Raw genomic sequence first — 20714 nt, forward strand, 5'->3', positions numbered from 1 at the left:
TTAGGTTAAGGGCCCTAAACACAGCGGAAAACTCAATTAAATATCACCATTAGGCCTGTGTATAAACCAAACAGCACTTGTGGGCAGGGCAGCAAACTTCAGAGGGAATAAAAGGGACTGGAGCACACTGATTGACTTGAACCCTTAATTATGAAAATAGAAGTTTCGACCCTACTGCGCCGTGTCCAGAGTCAAAATGAGCAAGGACATGAAGTAAACGCATATATAACCAACCTAGAACAGGTGTACAATTATCATTGGATAATTGGTTGAACTGGATTTTAAATCTATTGGATAATGACTCCAAGGGGGAGTTGCCACACCCCATGCACTACAATCACATCAGACACAACAGAGCACAGATTTGTCTTAAAGTTACAAAGATAGAAGTACAAAAATACAAGTACTGCATCCATCAAGTGTAATACATTTCTAGTTCTAGACTATAGGTGTGTTTACCTTTTGTCATTGTCCATTTTGAATCTGACAAGACACGAAACATTAGTCTGTTTGCACAATTAAAGGCTCCAGATAAATCAGGGTGCTCCAGTCCCTTTTATCCCCTCTGAGGTTCAGTGACTTTATTGCCCTTCATAATCAATAATGAAATAAGATAAAAACAAATCATTTAAATCACACTGTATACATAGTACTGAAGTACACTTATTTTGTCTCTTATATGCCAATTTGTGTACTTCTGGAAAGTAACTAAGTACCCAAATACTGTGTTTAATACTTCTCCACCACTGCTTGTTGTGCAATTACCCCCCTAAAATGAAGGGTTGTTAGTCTAAGCTACATCTGCATCCTCATACAGCAAATATGCAGTTTTAAACTCAGCTCAAATCAGCTGCATTTTATCCAGACTTTACATTTACAGCTGTTGTCTCATGCTGGAAACAATCATAACTGCACTGCGCCTGCTGCATTGAAGAAAAAACAAACAGGCATCATCAGATCATTGTAACCCAGTTGGAGAAGCTGAGGAGAAAGCAGAATGAAAACAACTCTGTGAGGTTTTTTTTATCCTATTTCTGTCGTTCTTTCACTCTCTACTGATGCGTGGAAAGTGTCTGCATGACTCAATGGAGATCTCAGTCACACATGACTGTCCATCACAGCTCACACACTGAGTGGTGATAACAGTGCCAAACCAACTGTAACTGCAGTTAACAGCAGCCACAACAACAAAGACATAAATATTCAGAGTATATGGTGATTTCAGGTCAATGAGCAGGGTCAGAGGTTGTCTAGAGTGTGACGATTCCCTAAATTAATCATCATGAAAAGACCTAGAAACTCAGGGTTTATGTGGAAATGTTGCACCCTAGAGGCAGTCTGCATTTACTGCAAAACCAGTTTCTAACTTTGTTTTGTCCTTTTTTGGGTAGCTGAGGAAGAAATAAGTAGGATTTTTATTACTACACTAGCTTTTGATGGGTGCCCCTGACCCTGAATGTGCAATGTCATTCAATTAAAATAAGAAGTGACTATGTTGTTTTGGTTCATATACTGACCAATATCACCTGCAGAGTTGTTACAGGTTCTTCTGGCTTAGAAGAGGCACTAAAGTTCAACAGGGAGGAATAAAATTACTTCCAAACATCAATATTCAATTCTCAAGTTCACAAAGTCCTGCTTGTAAAACATTTTAGTGTTAAGGATGGCTATTTTCCAAACAGATGTCAAGACAGATTTGTACGTTTTAGCTTATTTCTTTGTAAATTGCTGTGTGTGTGTGTGTGTGTGTGTGTCTGTATGTGCTGCTGGGTGATCTGTTAAACATGTATAGAAGAAACCGAGGTTTTGTTATGTGTGTGTGTATGTGTGTGTGTGTGTGTGTGTGTGTGTGTGTGTGTGTGTGACATCTGTATGTGCACACTGAGAGGCGGCTATATGGTCACTGTGGGCTCTTCACATCGGCCTGCTGAGTTTGCGCATCCCTTTGTCATGTCTGAGCTGCTGCTGCTACCATCAGCAGAAACACACACACACACACACCACACACACACACACACACACACACACACACACACACACACACACAGACGAGACATATATGCCTGTCATGTCTCACATTCTGATCTGAACAAATCCATGTTGGTCAGGAATGTGCTCACAAAAATATTTTTATTGTGTTATTATTTGTAATATGTTCACGTATGTGTGTGTGTGTGTGTGTGTGTGTGTGTCTTTCTCTCTTTGTTGGAGACACAATCAGGGAATTACATGCACGCACACACACACAGACAGAGAGTCTGGGCAATGTGCTGACCTCAGTAAGCCATTCCTAAATGTTTATTGTTCAGTGCAGCTAGAGGAGAGAGGAGGGTGTCAGTTATGTACCTACCAGCTGCTCTCTCTGTTATGTTCGCTCTAAGCATGCTCATTTTAACGACACAATGAAGAGCACTGTAAAATACTGTAAAACACACCTTTTAATTCAGAATGGAATGAATTAAATTAGAACTTGAAATGGCTGCAACAAAAACAGTTTGTTTAAAAGATGCTTGTGTGCTTTGTTTGATGAGCTCAATCAAAAGTATAAAAGGTAATGAACAGCTCGACTTTGGCTCCCTCTTCTTTCATACATTGTCCACAATATTTTCCTTGTGTAATAATAATCCACTCACGCTGCCACCTGAAAGTGAAGCTGCCAATTACAGCTCACTAGTCGATGCCAAAGCACTGCCAGTCCTGCCAATGAGGCCTTTCAAGCGGTGCCATTGCCCCCTGCTAACCTTCATTGTTGATTTATTCACAAGCACTACAGGTTTTCCAAAAATAGCAACAGGTACTTTCATTCACAACTCACATTTAAACCACAAAGTCAAAACAGGACAAATGCAGCGCCATGTTTTAACTCTGCTGGTGTTCACAGAGAAAGAGAGTATATCTCTGGAAACCCACCAGACCATCATGATGGACTGCAGCCATTTGAATTTTGTTTAAATTCAACTCAGCTTCGACTCTTTTGCAAAGAGACTGTTTTTAATGATCAATAAAACAGCCTGATTAGATCTCCAACATGGCCGCCATCTTCCTATTTCAAATCCCGTGTTAATGTCATCGATCCACTTTGTTCAGCCGTCATGAAACTTGGTATGAGCCAACACAGGGTGGAGACAAACAATTGATCTGAGTCCTGACAGACAAAATGATGATGTCTGATACACGTGCTGCACATGTTTTAATGAGCAGGAACAAACGATGATGTTTTACAATACAAACATAAAAAACTAAGAAAATAAAACCTCTATCCCACCACAAACACAGTGTACTACACAGTAAAAACAGAAGTAAAACAATATAAAATGTTCAAATATATTTATTACATTGAGTGTCAGGCATGTGATTGGCTGAGTACATGTAACTAACTGATTACTGACTGATTAGCATAGTGTATATCCTTTATTTTGAGTTTTTGCAACAAACTTTCCACGGGTGCCTGAAAAGTGTCTTATGGAGAATTTACCTCTTTAAACTAACATTAAAATGTGACACAAGACTGTGAATCGTGTGTGAAGTTTTCTAATCTAATAAATCACAATATCGCTTTAAAACATGCTGTGAGTGTAATTAGATTACTAAAAAAAAGCTTCCAACAATCCTACATGAGACTGAATCCTGGACTTTACTTTCAAAATAAATCAAAACAGCAACATAAAGTGTTATATCACTGAACTGCAGTTTCACATAGGCGTATTTGATAATAGATCTACACACTGGTGGGGAAAGCTACCCAGGTTTTTTCCCCAACATATAGATTTACCACAGAGGCGTAGGTAATGGAGTTTAGCCGTGTGCCCTCTTTGTGTTTGCATGAATCACCATGTGTCTCTGTGTGTTAACCCCTCTGTGGCTCACACAACAAAACAATGGAGTCCAAAGCAAAGTGCTGACATGAGTCCAGGCCTGCTTGCCCCCCGGCCCCTGGCACCCATGGGTGTATATATACCCCCATACACACCGTCTCTGCAGACCATTCAGTGGAACACTGCGACACACAGCTCACCAGTTTGGGTAGGTCAAACTATAGTTAACAATACAGTACAGTTTCCCAATCTAAGGACATGATGTATTGAGGGTCTCTGATGAGTAAAGCTTATTTATTACCTTTACTGCTAATACGGGAGTCATTTTAAAACAGGGTTAAAACAAACCAAGAAAAGGAAATAGGAGGCTTGAGGTTATAGGTTTATGATGTAGTCTCCTGTGCGAAACCTGGGAGTCAAGGGTGCAACACAGTGGGACTTAGAGAAAGCTAAAATGCCACCCAGAGTAACAGACAGAGTGAAGGTCAGGTGATTATTTAGATACAAGAGAGTAAGACGGTGTTTAACTCTTACACAGGTTTGTTTTTAGTGTTTTCTTCCATCCCGGCCTTGACTGTCTGTTTATTTCCCTGCAGGTACTACTGAAAACAAGGACAAAATGGCTCAGACAAACCCTATGCCCATGGGCCCTTGGAAGGTAAGCATAGGGCGGACATGCATAACACTACATTACCCAACAGCACAGGGAGCAGCTACAAGTTTCAATGCATGATTAGGCACAGTAGTGTTTCAATTGCTATGTATTTTTGTGTGGGCTGACTTTTATACTCAGTTGTACTAGACTCACCTTCATTCATCCTTTTGTGTTTTACAGATCACTGTGTACGATCAGGAGTACTTCCAGGGCAGGCGTATGGAGTTCACCGCCAGCTGCCAGAACATCATGGAGTGCGGGATGGAGAACATCCGCTCCCTGAAGGTTGAGTGTGGCGCGTACGTATCCAGAGATCTTAAAATGGAGCAACTTCTTCTTTAGATTCTGATATTTTCTTGGTTTCTGACTTTATTTTTTTAAACTTTCTGCTTGCAGCTGGGTGGGCTACGAGCACTCCAGCTTCTGCGGCCAGCAGTTTGTCCTGGAGAAGGGAGACTACCCTCGCTTTGAAGCCTACAGTGGCAGCAACTCCTACCGCATCGAGAGGATGATCTCCTTCAGGCCCATCTGCTGTGCTGTAGGTTTAACATACAACAGAGTAAAGTTCCCTTAGTTCACTTTAGGCTGAGCTTCATCTCAAGTTGTGCTAAACCTTCTTTCTCCTCCTTTGTACAGAGCCACAAGGATTCCCGCATGACCATCTTTGAGATGGAGAACATGATGGGTCGTCAGTTCGAGCTGTGTGATGACTACCCCTCTCTGCAGGCCATGGGCTGGATGAACAATGAGGTCGGATCCATGCACATTCAGAGTGGAGCGTAAGTCCAACATCATGATGCTAGATGTACACCGAAGCTTTACACACCTTCAGCTGGCTGGAAATACTGCACGGGAATCTGCTTTAGGCATCTTCAGCCACTTACTTCACTATTTTAAACTATTTTATTTAAGTGTATGCATTTATTTAATTAGCATTTTCTTGTGTATTCCTGCAGCTTCGTGTGCTACCAGTACCCTGGTTACCGTGGCCACCAGTACATCATGGAGTGTGACTGTCGCGGAGGAGAGTACAAGTGTTACCGTGAGTTTGGCTCCCACTCCCAGACTCCCCAGATTCAGTCCGTCAGGAGGATCCAGCACTAAGAGGGGAGCGCTTCCTTCACACTTCCTTATCTCCTCCTCCTCCACCCCCTCCTCCTCCTCCTCCAACCCCTCCTCCTCCTCCTCTCCCTCCTCCTGCACTTCCATCCCTCCTTCTCTTCCTCCTCTCCCCCAACCTCCATCTCCCCGGCTCCATTGGTCCGGCTAGCCTAAGCAGGATCCTGGGCTGGAGTTCAGGTGCTTACTGGTGTCAGTTGTTCACAGCACTTTTTTTTAAAGAAACATCACAAAAGAAAGGAAAGATGTAAGAAAGACAGAAAACAGGAATGACAGAATTGAGAGAAAAAGCTGAATCAGTGTGAAAGAGAGGCCTCATCTGCCGAGGTTGGCTGCAGAACGGTGAAAACACCTCTACGTTTTTGCTCTTTTTCATCTCCACCATCGATGGCATCATCATCATCGTCATTGTCTTCTACATCAACATGATCACCAGTCCTGCTGTTACTGTGATATCCATGATTGCCTATGTTCAAGACGATGAATAAAGAGAATGAGCAAAGAAACAGAGAAATTCACAATACGAGTGACATGTACGTCAATCACATCTGTGTCTTGTCTTTCTCTATTGACACTTTGACACCACCGGTGAGCAGCAAACAGCTCAAATTATAATAATCAACCTTCGAAACATGAACTTATTAGGTGAATCCTATGGGGCAAAAGGGGAAGGTATGGATGAGAATTCACACAGAAATCCAAAGAACTTAAGTTTAATCAGTGGAGGTCTCAAAGTTTCCAAAAATAACAAATATGTCAGGCTGAATTTTGGGGAAATGTGTATAAAAGTATTGAAGATTTCTGCAAAGTTCATGAAGAGTTGATACCGAATATATAAGATACTGTTTAACAATGTGGAACTGGATGATTTAATAACCTTAAAGCTTGTTAAGGGGAAATTAAAGGGAAGAAAACTGACATTATGGGGTTAAATACCCTCACAAACTGTGCTGATACACTGTAACACCTTAACTACCAGTTTAAAATTAATAAATTCGTTTAAACAGAGTTTTTTAAGGGGAATGAACTAAAATGGATGAATAAGTCTCAGTCTGCCTCGCCATCCTACCTATTGATGGAAAAGATCCAGAATCCAGATCTATAGTAGAGTTTTTATAATTTGCATAAAGGGGCAATTGACTGAAAACTGAATTAAAATCAATGCATAACTGGCTGTATGTACAGTAGACTGTATCAGAATTATTTTGTTATCAAGAAGCAAGATTTCAATTTGATCCACCTTCATATAAGCTGACATGCCTTTTCATTTACTTGCTATTTTCCCAAACTAATTCACTTTGATCTTAGCTGAAAATTTATGATAGAAGAATGCTGTGATAACCTTTTAATAATAGGCCTGCCAGTAGTGGAAAGCACCCAGGTACATTTACTTATTTTAGCACACTTCTCACTTGTCACTTGCTCTTCACTTGAGTGTTTCCATGTCATGCTGCTTAATCCTTCAGAGGGAAATTTGTTCTTTTTACTCCACTTACTTTATCTAACAGCTAAAGGTACTTTAAAGATTAAGATGTCACGTAAAAACATATGATGAACTTATATAATGCATTGTAATAGATTAAACTACAAGAGAATATAATGTAGTTCAATTAGCTCCAATTCAACCACCAACAACACGAAAGAACCATAACCAAGTAATATCATATAATAATAGCTATAACACTGACTTTTGATACTTTAAATAGATTTTACGAATAATACTGCTCTTCTTTGACATCTGTGTGTAGGTTTGAATGCAGTAATGGGCTAGGCCTATTTCATTTAGGTATTTTTACTACTTAAGCAGAAGAACAGTCGTCATCATCAAGACGCTACATCTGGGAAAACAATTCAAAACCGTTTGTCCAGCGATGAGTGTACTTAAATCATTAAGCAATAAGCCTATTTGGCCTCTGCTATCGTGTTTCACATTTCAGCCCTCGGGATAATAATAATGAGTGAAATGTCCTCGCTGAGTTATTGATTTGATTCAGTTAAGTGGTACACTTGCGGCCGGAAACCACTAGGGGCCGCTCTGCGTCGAATGAATATTGCGACAGTGGCTTCTTCTTGACGGCTGTTGATGACATGTCAACAACAAACATGGCAACCAGCAGCAACTACTGGGAAGGTAAATGATGTTACGGCATCTAATTTAAAACAATTGTCTATTTGTACATATTTTATTGTTCTTCGTCGAGTCAGATCAAACACATTTAACATTGTCCATGATACGTCACGTTAATAAACTTTACGCAGTCTGTATAGGAGATGTCTTCAGCTGGTTCGAAGCTAACCTGTTAACGTTAGCTTGTTAGCCATTAACGTCGAACTTGAAAAGTTATCAGCAGTTGTCACTTATTAACGGTCATACTGCTAGCTTAAGTGTTCTCCCTCCATCTGACTGAAATTGTAAAGAGGTGTGTTTAACCGGACTTAATTTGGTTGTTTGACCCCCTGCTACCTGTTTGCAGGAGAAATGGAAAGAAGTATAACAAAGCAACAGCATTAAAAGTTTTATACAACCGAAGGTCTAGCAGCGTTAACAGTAACATAAAGATAATGTGAATATCTTAAATCGTTGTTTTGTTTTATTTAAAACCAAAAAAAAAAGATTATTACAGAAATGTGAGAGACTCCCTTTGGTTATAACAATGTGGCTCAAATGATGTAATTTTATATCAGCCAATGACTTGTTTGCCATCTTCATCAAACTATGCCATGTTTGGCCTGTATGCCTTATGACATTGCCAACCGAATGCCAACAGTGCAATCTTGAAGCCACATCTGGGCCAGATCAGTCTGTGGGTTGTCTTTTATGATTTGATGTCTATATGAAGACTTCTAGCGTGTCTGCTTTTTGTTGCCTCTTTTTTATGATTTTAGTTTTCCAGATATCAGATATAAAACGTATTATTCTATACTGAAATGTTTGTCTTGAATGTTTTTTCTTCTTCACTCAGATTTGCGTAAACAGGCCAGACAACTGGAGAATGAGCTGGACCTCAAGCTGGTCTCCTTCAGTAAGCTCTGCACCAGCTACAGCAGCAGCAACCGGGACCAGCGGACAAGAGACAGCAGGTCAGCAGCTCACTCCTCATTTCACTTTAACAATGTGGATGTACCTTGGACCTTACCTTGGATATACAATTTACAAACCTGTATGAACTCATCTGGCCTAAATGAATTGTATTTGTGGTTTCAGAATCTGTGTAAAATCTTTAAATGCGATGGCAGTGCTTAATTGTTTATTTTGATATTTTTTATTTAATAAAAATTAGCAATTTCATTTGTTGGCCATTAATCTGGAAACAGAATATCAGGAAGGCAGTGTTTACTATTTTGAGCACCGGCCACTCTGATAGAATATTTTTATCTTCATGCAATATAGAAATCGGTGTTGAAATTTCAGGTTTCCCTGCACTAGTGTGTACACTTATTATTTTTTGTCTGACATTAAAATGTATTTTTATAGTTGGAATGAGAAAAAAATGAGCTTGAACTTGTAACATCCTTTCCCTGTTTTATTCTTAAATAAGGTCTGATTCTGTTGGCTCACCTCAAGACAATATGCTCGTGGCCATGACTACTGAGCTGGAGCAGCTGTTGGCCAATGTAAGTCAAATATCACACATGTATGGTCGCTAACAGCCATAGTTGAAGGGGTTTCAGGGTTCCCTTCAGTAGCAGCTGTTGAAGCAAAGCACAGGTGATGTAATGCCAAAAATATCAAAGGGATTTCTAATTGGCCTTCTCCAGTAGAAAAAAAAGTGAGATGCCAACCAAATCTGATTGTGTCATCCTGGGTTTATATATGCTTGGAGAAATACTTTTTATTTTACTGGTTGTACAGACTATTAACATTGCAGTTTATGCTTATTGTAATGCATTCATGCTTTACTTTAAAAATAATTTTATCGTTGTCTGATATTCTAAATTATAATCTTGTTCTTGTAAGTTATTCAAATTCTCCTGAGTTGTTTTAAGATCACTTACACCCCCCAAAAATCATAGTTTTTTGGCTACTTGATATCAATTGTATCTTTTTTTTTTGCAGCTTACAGCAGTCAATGACAAAATGGCAGAATACACAAACACGCCGGGAGCTTCGTCACACAACGCAGCATTGATGCACACCTTACAGAGACACAGAGACATTTTACAGGTACATACAGTTACTTCACTCTCTTGTATTACTTGAAAAGTGTTTCAGCTCCTCATGAAAGTCATCTCAAGTATTTTCCATATTTTGAAGAAGTGTGTTCCCATTGTCATTCTGTCAGTATCATCATGTCTTGTTGACTTTTCATAATGTTTTATCTTGTAGGACTATACTCATGAGTTCCACAAAACCAAAAGCAACTTCTTCAGCCTGCGAGAGCGAGAGGACCTTCTAGGTTCTGTTCACAGAGACATTGAGTAAGTGAGCAGCTTCATACATCTCTCGACAATAAAATACATTGTATATTTATAGCAAATGCAACGTATTCCTCTTATGGTTTTCCCTGATGTCTTTGCATGGGCTACCAAAACAAGCAAGGGCTCATTTCAAAATCCTTCTTCTGACCTGTAAGGCCTTTAATGGATCTGTTCCTCTACCAGTGAATATTTTGGCATTTTTGCAGATAAAATTACTTAAACTATTAATTGATAATCAAAATTGTTGCATTTTCTGTCAATCAAATAATCAATTGGTAATTTCAGCTCTAAATGCAATACATATGTTGTTTAAAATGATTCACCCAGGAAAAGCTCTGGAAATATATAATATTTTTCTTTTTCTTTCTTCTTTTTTAAAATCAGTCTCTCGTAAGTCCCCCAACTTTATGGAAGCGCAGTACTAAATAAATCAACTCTCTTAAGTCTGCATTATGTTGGCACAGTCTATCTTTACTTCCCTGTTTCTTTTCTATACCATTTCTTATATTTTCATCTTTCCTTCCCTTCTCTTTCTTTCTCTTCCTTCCCCTCCTCCTCCTCCTCCTCCTCCTTTGTGGACTTTTGCTATGTTATCCTTAACCAGGAGGAGGCAGAAATGTCCAGTTTGTTGCTGAATTCCCCCCCCCTTTAATTGTCTCCATTCCTTCTATGATGTTTCATCCTCTAATATAAGGCTCCTCCTCTTATTAGCCAATCTCCCTCTCCCTCTCTCTCTCTCTCTCTCTCTCTCTCTCTCTCTCTCTGTCTGTCTGTATCTCTGTCTCTCTCTCTCTTTCTGTGTCTGTATCCTTCTCTGTGTGTATCTCTCTCTGTCTCTGGGGATATCTTTCCTAAGTGCCTTCTACAGTAAATCAAACCGCAAGGCTTTCATTCAGTCGAAGCTGAGGGAGAATGGTTACATCTGGCCTGTCTGATACAGAGAAATGCTTTATCAGGGAAGGAGATGGAGAGCAAGACAGTCAGACAGCGAGAGAAAGAGGGAGAGACATTGTCCTGATCTGATGTTGACTGATTACATAAATAATGAGAGCGAATTGTAATTATTCCCATAGAGAAGTGTGGAGGAACAGTGAAGAGAGAGGGGCAACAGAAGAGGTAATGGTTGATGAATTGATGATCAGTCCAAATAGGGAGGAGATGGTGTAAATAAGAGATGCAGGACAGAGTTGTGGGTTAAGCAGAGCGAATCACTTAAAAGCCTTAACACAGGAAGTACATAATCAGCATCCAGGCATCAGTTAATAGGGTGAGTTTTTTTATCATGGTGTTGCTTTAGGTTTGCATGAAGCAACCAAACAAAAATGAAGAAGTTAAACTATATTGTTTGCACCACCAAACAGAGTCAGATCTTGTGGGGAATTCATACATATTTGTATGAAAAGAAATGTTGTTTGCCCCAGAAGATCAATCCTAATGATACCTGGACTTTTCCCCTGACTGATCCCCTACTTAACATCCGCCTGTTAGCATTGTCATTGTGAGCCTATGCCTCAGTACTGACCTGCATGGCTGTAGACTCTTAGTCTTGTTATATAAATTTGGCTTCATTGAAGCGTCCGATGGCCATGTGGTAATGACGTGTCCTCGGTTTGATTCTAGTCCTAGTCCTTTGTTACAAGCCCCTCTCTCACCCCACATTTCCTGTCTGAATCTCTACTGTCTCTGTCAATTAAAGGCAAAAAATTACCATTTGTCAGTCCGATTCCCCATCATTTGATGTTTCTCTCTCTTCTGTTTTCTTACTCAGGTCCTACAAGAGCAGCTCAGGAGTGAATAACAGAAGGACCGAGCTCTTCCTGAAAGAACATGAACATCTCAGAAAGTAAGAAAATTCATAAAAAAAACAATTTATCACTTAGAAACAGAAACTGAAACAGAACTGCCGGAAGTTAATATTTGTGTTTTTAAGAAGGCGCAGGGATACATCCGAAATCCCTCCCTATTTACTACGTAGTGCATCGTCTTTACCCTTCGCCATTTTATTTGATTGTTTGAATTTCATGTTTGAAGTTTATGCTCTGTGACATATTGCCCTCAAAAATTCTCACAATGAACTCCCAAGGGGAGTTGTAGCTTGTATGTAGTTTTCTGTTTTATTCTATCATTTGGTATCTGAGTCCATACTGACAGTGATTTACATAAAACAGTGTACCTGTAATCCTAATATTAAAATGAAACCTAGACAACGTAGATTTTGTTCTAATACCGGAATTTGAAATTTGTTGAGGAAGACGTTGGGTTACCTGGTTAAGGTGACTGAGTGTTTAGTGTGGTGTGAAACATGACTATATATGCCAGTGGTTGTGTATACATGGACATATGCATATGTTGTTAATCATGTTTCCTTGTGGCTGATATTATATTTCTCTAGCACTTTCTCATGACTGCACTCAGGGAGATTAACAAACATCAAAGAGCATAAAACAGGGGATATGGTGACAATAAAGCAGAAGACATCAAGTGAAATACAGCTGCTCGCAGCAGCATGTTCCCAATGAGTTGTGGAACAGCTTAGCAATTTGATCATCAGAATGAAAAGAGGATCGGCTCGGGACATCTCTAGTCTTTAGGTGTCTTAGTAAGGTATTAAGGGCCACCACGAGTCTCCAGAACAACTGCAGTGCTCTGTGTTGTACATACTTCAAGTCTGTAAACTCTGCTGGAGAGATGGACACCATTCTTCCAATATATATTCCCGCATTTGGTGTTTTCAAACAAAATGCTTTACACTTGTTTCTCTCTTGAATTATTTTATTTTAGCACAAAGTGTAAGCCTCAGTATATAATACATTTTAAAAAAGAAACGCATGCAGTCTTTATCTTACCACTGGTTTCAGTTGTTTGTCCTGTGTTATGAGGTGAACTTGTTGTTGACTCTGCTTTTATAAGTGCACATGCATGCATTTCAAGGCACTGAGTATCCCTCAGGTAAATCCACCAAAGACAGTATCACAGCAGGTTGAGTTTATTTTCACTTTTACATTCAAGTAATGAATGACAGTCATTTTTGCCAATTTGAAATCATGAATTTAACATATGTGAAAACCTTGTTGAAAGACATTTCAATCATATGACATAGTGAAGCAAAAGTAAAATCATTTTTGGAGGAGTTGTCTGTTGGAGGGCCATTTCCTAAAAGGGAGAAAGACGAGGAGAGTAGAAAAGAATTGATGAGAAAATTCAGATGATATAGTTTTACAATAATGCGTTCACATGAAAAATGAACAGGTAAACATGTCATATGCACACATCTGATACTGTGAAATCTCTGACTTCTTACCTCATCCCATGGCATAGTGATTCCTTGAACCAATGGATCCTGGCTTATCAGCAGCACTAACATTAGTAATGTTGCCAAGGAGTGCTTTACCTTCCTGTTCCCCTGTTGAAATATGAGGATTGAGACAACAATAAGAATCCATCCATCCATCCATTTTCTGTATCCACTTATCCTTCTCAGGGTCACGGGGGGCTGAAGCCAATCTCAGCTAAGAATAAGAATGATGAATGAAAATAGACTATTCATACCAGCTATAGAAGGAATAACTCACCTTGATAGGTGTTCCCTGATCCAATGTGTCCTGTATTGACGCCAGCAATGTCTCCCAGAGAACCAGGAACTGATGTGAGAGCAGTTGTGAGAGAAAGAGATTTAATGAAACAGTCAAGACAACCTGACAGAAAAGTTTAGTCACACGCAGGTATTGTTATCACCAATATTCCCTTGGTTTAAAAAATAATTTAAAAAGAAACACATGCGGTCTTTATCTTACCACTGGTTTCAGGTGTTTGTCCTGTGTTTTGAGGTGAGCCTGTTGAATGGAGGAGTTTGCCTTTATAAGTGTCCTGCACATGCGTGTTCAGGATTTAAGAGGAGGAACCCGAATATGGTCAACAGGTGTTTTGTTCCAATAAAACTGAATCTGAAGGGGATATGTGAGATTAATATTTAAACTGATGACTCACAAGGATCTTTGCTGATTTCAAAGCATGAATTTAATATTTATTATTATTGTGTCATAAGACATTTCCAGTATAAGACATCATTTTTAGCTGAGCGATTTTTAGCTGAGTCATGGTGAAATGTAGACAGATAAACCAGAGAGGAAGAAGAAAAGCTGCACGCTTTTTACTACTGTGTGGCTATAATGTTTCTAATGTAGGACTGTTTCACATTGTCACCAGTGGTGGAAGAGGTATTCAGACACTTTAATGAAGTAAAAGTACTGATACCACACTGTGAAAATACTTCACTACAAGTAAAAGTCTTGCATCTCAACCCATAAGCAACACTTTCAGAATGCACCTATTAATCCTGAGTTCTTATGAACAGTACCATTACTGACATTGTCAATATTGGACTTGGCTGCGATTGGTCATGTTAAAATACCAGGAAATTAAGTACAGAAAGTGAATCACGCTCAGATATGTATATTTGTAATTATCTCTCTAACATCAATCAAAAATAAACCACCAACTTTTAGTATGTTTGCAGCCATAGATTAGATGCTTTTCGACACTCCGACATGCTGTGTTGTGTGTGTGTGTGTGCCTGAGATGGTTGACCTGTGCTGTGAGGTTTATATGAAGAAACAGTGCTATGCTTTGCCAAATTGTTTAATCACCTCCTTTCCACAGAATATAAAAGGGGGAGAGAGTGTTTGTTTAACAGTGCTACATCAACACATTTACCAAAATACTGAAACCACCTCTTTGTAGCTCTGCCAGAAGAGGTATACTTAGCAATTTCTTGGGAAAATGATTGTTTGTGACATGCTGGGATTTAGTTCTGTGGTTTGAATGTTATAGATTTCTTTCCACAAAGAAAAGTAGTATTTTCTTACTTTTGTCACTGGAAGCTTCTCTTGTAGTGGTATTGTTGTACAATTGTACAATTATTTGAGAGTTATTAGTTTTGTAATTATTTGTGTGGCTTTGTGGTATTTGTGTTGTGGCAGACAGTCCTGGTGTGTTTCACAGTGAGCCATTAGCTCTATGACTGACTGTAAATAACCCTAATTATAACTAATTGTTGTTCAGCCTCTCAGCCACAACAAACCAGAAGTGTTTCCTTTAAATGGACCCTTCCGTGGCACAATGTCTCATTTAAACATTTAAAACATTCAGTGCCACTCAGCTTTTAACCATGCACGTCACTGCAGGTCCAGCCTACATGTCATTCTGCTGCCTCACTTATTGTAGTGTTTAATTTGAAGCAGACTGTCATTCTCAGACTGTAGCACTGTACAACTTATATTCGATTTGACTTTTGAAGCTTTAAACTTTGAACTGTTGCCATAATGTCACCATGAAACCAAGCAGGGCCATACAAACTGGGTTTACAAACCAGTGATGACACTGCTTTGTGTAGTTTTATATGTAAGAAAGTAGTTTCACATAGAAAGACAGTAACTAAGTAAAGAAAGAACAAAGAAAGAACATAAACAAAAGCAAGAAGCTGCCTCGCCTGTGGCCAGCTAATGAAGAATAGAGAGAAAAGGCAGAAGACAGCAGTAGATAGATGGAGGAAGAGGTGGACGAAGAGATGGAGGAAGTATAAAGCGCAGTATTGATTTTTGGTCTCCAGTGGAGTCCGCCAGGATGCATGGTGCTGCCCTTATATGCTCTGCTCAGCTCTGTACTGAATGCTTCATTTTTCTGTCCGTCACTTATCTCAGCAGCTAATGGCGGCTGATGTAAACTCATCTGTGTGTGTTCAGGCTGAGTGTCGTCCATCTATGTGTCTGTTTTGCACATAAAACAAATAACACAGAGATCAGCTTACCATCCTGAAATGTGTGTACGTGTGTGTGTGTGTGTGTGTGTGTGTGTGTGTGTGTGTGTGTGTGTGTGTGTGTGTGTGTGTGTGTGTGTGTGTGTGTGTGTGTGTGTGTGTGTGTGTGTGTGTGTGTGTGTGTGTGTGTGTGTTTGTTCGGAGCGGTTATGTTATGGACATGAATTGGTTTCTGTTACGATGGCGGTTGGATTTGACCAATCAGATCCCCAAAAATCCTCCATTAACCAGCACTTTCTCTCCCGTCTCGCAGGAATCATAGGAAGTGCTCCTTTTATGATAATAGACCCAAAGAGCTGTGTGGTTTCATGGCACGGGCTTTCCCTGAGTACTCTAGTGTTATTTCATGACTCTTAAACCAGGAAATATATACAGTATGTTTGAAATTATATCAACTGCTAAAAGTGCTAAACGATGGGCAGCAAACCATTCATTAAATTATGGTACTTTTAAAAAGATTTCAGGTGGTTTAAATCTTTGTATATGATGGTATTTCACTTGAGTTGATCTGACTTTTCTCTTCTTTTTTTCCGTTTTGTGTCCACAGCTCAGATAGTCTTATTGACAATGCAATAACGTAAGTCTCTCATCTCTCCTTTAACTCTTATTCACTCAACACACACACACACATCATAAGCAAATGCAGCACATTCAGGTCTATTAAAACGGACCATCATACCCCTCTACTTTTTGTCTCCTCAGCTGAAACATTAAAACCACCTTAATGTGATGCTGTAAAGAGGGCTATATGCATCTGTTCCTGCCACTAATCCCTCATGGTTTCTCTCCCTTCAGCATCGCCATGGCTACCAAAGAGAACATCACATTTCAGCGTGGGATGTTGAAGTCCATTCAAACCAGGGTCACGACTCTGGCCAGTATCCTTTTTTTTTATCACTTTAATCATTTGACCTCCTTTTATTTTCTCTGTGTTAAAATTAGAATGTCAGTTTTACATGTGCAGTACATTTGCACAAATTTGTCTCAGGTGCATCTGTGCTGAACTAACATATCGACATACAGCAGGAATAACACAACCTCACTTACAGTGAAAGCTGGTATGGCAGACAGTGGACTACACCATTAGGCTCCATTTAGTCTTTTTCCTGCTGATGTATTTTCCCTGATGCTTTCTGTCTCTTACTCACTGCATGGCAGGAAAACCCTTCTTAATTATTTTTCCTTCACCACACTTCCCCGCCCCTCAGATCGTTTCCCCGCCATCAACAGTCTCATCCAGAAAATCAATTTGCGCAAGAGGCGGGACTCTTTAATTCTAGGCGGGGTGATTGGCGTCTGCACTATACTCCTGTTGCTCTACACTTTCCACTGATGCACTGGTCAACTGACTGACCGTTAAAACAATATTCGTTGTAACTCAGACCAGTTTTTTATGTTTTCATATGTTCCTTTGTAATTTACTCAGTTACTTCACAGTAAGGAAAGGATTTCTTTATTAAAGTGAAAGGGTTTCAACTCTCAGATTGGAGAGTTTATTTATTTTTGAATCATGATATAATTTCCATCTTGGGATTTCTATATTGATGCTTATATCCTGTTGCGATTTTAACTCTTAATAAATGTATGAAGTAATATTTTATTGGGATTGTGTACTGTTGATGTCGTACTTCTTTATATAGTATCTACCGTGCCTGATAAAATAAAGGTGTTGAACTCACTTTCAAGTTCGTCATGCTCATTCAAGTTTATTTCATGCAGAACTATGGCACAGTAAACCAGTCATACAGTATAAATGTATAAACATCAACATCAGAGTGCCAAGAACAATGCATACAGGGAGAACAACCCCATTCATATCTTGCAGTATATCGTAAACGTAATGAGGTGCAGAGATCCAGGCAGTTCAGTAGAGTCCGAACAAGTATCTGTTCAGTTTATCATAGTAGCACGCAAAGCAAGACATCACACTATGACTGCAGCAGGTTGTTGTTGTGATAAACAACACATGAGTTTTAAACTTGATGTAAACGGTGTATGAAATCAGTTTATACATCTTCCCACAGCCACAAAAGTCCGTAATTTGTTGCAAATGTAAAGAGAAACAGGGCAGGCAGTGGTGGCATAACAGACTAGAGGTGCACTGAGTCTTCACGTACAAATCTTACTTGTGTGTTTGTTTTTTATTTGGTGATGATGATGGTATGTGTTGTCTTCTTTAGTCTTTAGGACATCCTCTTATCTAACGATGCTACATGATTTGTTTGTTTTTAATAAGCAAAATGTAGTGCCATTCAATTGTCTGTGTGTCAGGCAGGTGTGTACTTCAGTGCACCGCTAGTTTGGACTATGAGTAGTTTACACTTTCTCCACAGAATGTGCTGTCTGATGATCCGACACAACAACATGTGTGCAGCCGACATTTTCCTTCCTTTGCTTCCTGAGTTTTTGTGGGGTTATTGGGCATGAGTGTTGCCAGAAAAAGAGAAACGGCTTCTTGTGACTTCTTTCCTTTTTTTCTCGTCCATAGCAGAAAAAAAAGCAGTACGTTAAGAGTCTCTTCAGCTTGTTTTCAACTCAACAATTTTGTGCTTTTTCATCTTCAAAACAACATTTTTCCTCCTCCTCCTCTGTCTTCTGTGCAAATTTGAGCTCAGATGAATTTAAAGGAGACTCCCTCTGTCCCTCCGTTTACGGCTGTAACTCTGAGAGACAGAAAAGAGAAATGAACATATACAGCTTTACACCGAGCCTTGTGTGTGTGTGTGTGTGTGTGTGTGTCTGTGTGTGTGTGTGTGTGTGTGTGTGTGTGTGTGTGTTTTCCATCTTTCTTCCATACCTATTGTTAACACTATGAAGATGATGACAGCCACACCCAGCAGCATTGCCAGACAGCTGAGCAGCATAGACAGACGCCCGTACTTCCTTGCTCCTTCAATATCTCCTGTATGGAGAACAGACCTCGACTAATGGGGGAAGGAAGGGGAAGGAGGTGATCAACAATCACTTATTTAAATGCAACATAGAAACAAAACACCTGTTTGACAAGACTAAGCTTAGAATAAGAATAAACCCAAGCATCTACACTGTGTTATTATAAAGAAAGTTAAAGCTGTAAATAAATGTAACACTCACCACATTTGCATACCACAAGGCGCATATGTTGAGCGGCACGGCGGGGCAGAAGCAGGACAACACGGCGAGCCAGAGGTAATTCGGGGGCACGGATCCGGGCGGGACCGGGGAGGGCAGCGGGCCCAGGCTGAGCCGGGACAAGGACTTGGGTGGGGCCGCCAGCTGCCCGATGGAGCCCGACTTCAGCGGTGATCTGTGTCCGTTCTGCTCCGCATCCAGGGACCGGACGCTCCCCCTGATGTTGAGGGAGAAGGAGTCGGACGGCTTGATGTTGCTCTGCCCGGTGGGCTCGGTGGTCGCGGTGCTCAGCAGCTTCTCCGTGTCTTGGAAGTCGGTGGGGTTGGAAACTTCCCTCTCGCCGAGGGCGCTTTTCCCGAAGGCAGCATCAGTGTTGATAGCCATCACTGAAAGATAAGAAGCCTCCAAGTCTTATTCTGTGTCTGACCGAGCCGCTTTCCTTTGGATGGAGATGCTGAAAAGTCTTCCTTCAGATGTTCTCCATTGGGGGTCATTAGATCAGATATTATAAATTCAGAGAGCCTAATACCAAGTCAATGCAACCTATTTAATTAAGCAGTCTAACTCCATCAAAATGTCTTATTGATGAGCGAGATGTTATTGATGTCTGAGTCCCTCTTGCGTTTAGTTGGCGGTGAGCGTCCGGACGCACGCCTTGCCTTTTACCCCCCCTCTATAATGTAGTGAGGTATTACCGCATCCCTTACATCTCCACAGCACATCCCCAGTGTCTGAGGCCTACTTATGCACCGGGCGAGGCGTGTGACAATGCAAAAACAACAATTAAACCTCTTTTGAAGTGAATACGCGCGGTGCGTAAAAGCTTTCCATTTACGCACGGCGGCATCAGCTGGATCAGCACGTAGGACGCCGCACAGGGTGTGTGTGTGTGTGTGTGTGTGTGTGTGTGTGTGTGTGTGTGTGTGTGTGTGTGTGTGTGTGTGTGTGTGTGTGTGTGTGTGGATGGACACTGAGCTCGAGCCTCTCAACACAAGCACGCCCTGCTGACTCAGGTCCTCCTGTAAAGTTATGTTGTGCCATATTACAGCAGGAACTTAACTGTCTGTCTCAGTATTCAAGCTTTACAAGGTGCCACATAAAACTTTCTAAATCTTCCTGCCTGTTTATAAAAACGTTGGTTAATTGAAATTAGGCCCATCACATATCTGGCTATAAACACCCATCAGCAGTGGTGGAACTATGAACTGCATAAGTACATTTTACTTGTACTTTTATATCTTTGTACTTCTCCACTTCGTTTCAGTGGAAATTATTCTACTTTTTACTCTACTACAATTATTTGACCGCCTTAGTTGTTGATTATTGATTTTGTTTACAAAACATATTATCAGTTTAGACAATAGCAGTGGTGGAGGAAAAATCCAGATCCTTTTCTTCAGTAAAAGTAGCGGTACTGCAATATGAAAATACTCAATTTCCCCATTTCAACTAAAATGCATTGGAAATGTCAGTGTTACGTAATCTACTTAGAGTATCAAACATAAAAGTACTCATAATGCACGAAAATATACTGTGAATAGTTTAAAATAAACGCATCATATGTTTTGTAAAATCTTAATCTGTAAACTAATTAGTAACTAAATGTTGTGGAGTAAAAAGTACAATATTTCCCTGTTTAATGTAATCAAGTAGGAATATAAAGTGACATAAAAAGTGTACCTCAAATTTGTACTTTAGTACCTGAGTAAATGTACTTAGTTACATTCCACCACTGGGAAATCTGATGCATCATTGTAGATTAACTACCCAACAGTACATG

General features: G+C 40.0%; 3 protein-coding genes across 3 annotated transcripts; 2 read left to right on the top strand and 1 right to left on the bottom strand.

Annotated features, from left to right (window-relative positions):
• The first annotated feature begins 4373 nt into the window (after positions 1 to 4373).
• Positions 4374 to 5574, top strand: LOC139295076 (beta-crystallin A1-like). The gene is made up of 5 exons (XM_070917156.1): positions 4374 to 4473; positions 4651 to 4769; positions 4867 to 5008; positions 5107 to 5249; positions 5427 to 5574. The coding sequence occupies exons 1-5, from the start codon at positions 4435 to 4437 to the stop codon at positions 5572 to 5574; spliced, it is 591 nt and encodes a 196-aa protein (XP_070773257.1). The 5' UTR covers positions 4374 to 4434.
• A 2103-nt stretch (positions 5575 to 7677) lies between these two features.
• LOC139295241 (Golgi SNAP receptor complex member 1-like) lies at positions 7678 to 17501 on the top strand. The gene is made up of 9 exons (XM_070917389.1): positions 7678 to 7720; positions 8553 to 8670; positions 9129 to 9204; positions 9647 to 9754; positions 9917 to 10008; positions 11777 to 11851; positions 16371 to 16400; positions 16619 to 16701; positions 17032 to 17501. The coding sequence occupies exons 1-9, from the start codon at positions 7678 to 7680 to the stop codon at positions 17154 to 17156; spliced, it is 750 nt and encodes a 249-aa protein (XP_070773490.1). The 3' UTR covers positions 17157 to 17501.
• A 971-nt stretch (positions 17502 to 18472) lies between these two features.
• LOC139295442 (trafficking regulator of GLUT4 1-like) lies at positions 18473 to 19318 on the bottom strand. The gene is made up of 3 exons (XM_070917635.1): positions 18917 to 19318; positions 18612 to 18747; positions 18473 to 18486 (listed from the first exon to the last, which is right to left on the bottom strand). Exons 1-3 carry the CDS (start codon positions 19316 to 19318, stop codon positions 18473 to 18475), a joined length of 552 nt encoding a protein of 183 aa, XP_070773736.1.
• Positions 19319 to 20714: the final 1396 nt, after the last annotated feature.

The sequence above is a fragment of the Enoplosus armatus genome, chromosome 13 (genome assembly GCF_043641665.1).
Source record: "Enoplosus armatus isolate fEnoArm2 chromosome 13, fEnoArm2.hap1, whole genome shotgun sequence".
NCBI classification, from domain to species: domain Eukaryota; kingdom Metazoa; phylum Chordata; class Actinopteri; order Centrarchiformes; family Enoplosidae; genus Enoplosus; species Enoplosus armatus.

Bases quoted from the DNA above. Each gene is read 5' to 3' on its own strand.
- LOC139295076 (XM_070917156.1), top strand. From the start codon at position 4,435: ATGGCTCAGACAAACCCTATGCCCATGGGCCCTTGGAAG. The intron at 4,474-4,650 runs GTAAGCATAGGG...TGTGTTTTACAG, and splicing joins TGCCCATGGGCCCTTGGAAG to ATCACTGTGTACGATCAGGA. The intron at 4,770-4,866 runs GTACGTATCCAG...TTCTGCTTGCAG, and splicing joins CTGAAGGTTGAGTGTGGCGC to CTGGGTGGGCTACGAGCACT.
- LOC139295241 (XM_070917389.1), top strand. From the start codon at position 7,678: ATGTCAACAACAAACATGGCAACCAGCAGCAACTACTGGGAAG. The intron at 11,852-16,370 runs GTAAGAAAATTC...TTGTGTCCACAG, and splicing joins GAACATGAACATCTCAGAAA to CTCAGATAGTCTTATTGACA. The intron at 16,702-17,031 runs GTATCCTTTTTT...CCCGCCCCTCAG, and splicing joins CAGGGTCACGACTCTGGCCA to ATCGTTTCCCCGCCATCAAC.
- LOC139295442 (XM_070917635.1), bottom strand. From the start codon at position 19,318: ATGGCTATCAACACTGATGCTGCCTTCGGGAAAAGCGCCCTCGGCGAG. The intron at 18,748-18,916 runs GTGAGTGTTACA...TTCCCCCATTAG, and splicing joins CCTTGTGGTATGCAAATGTG to TCGAGGTCTGTTCTCCATAC.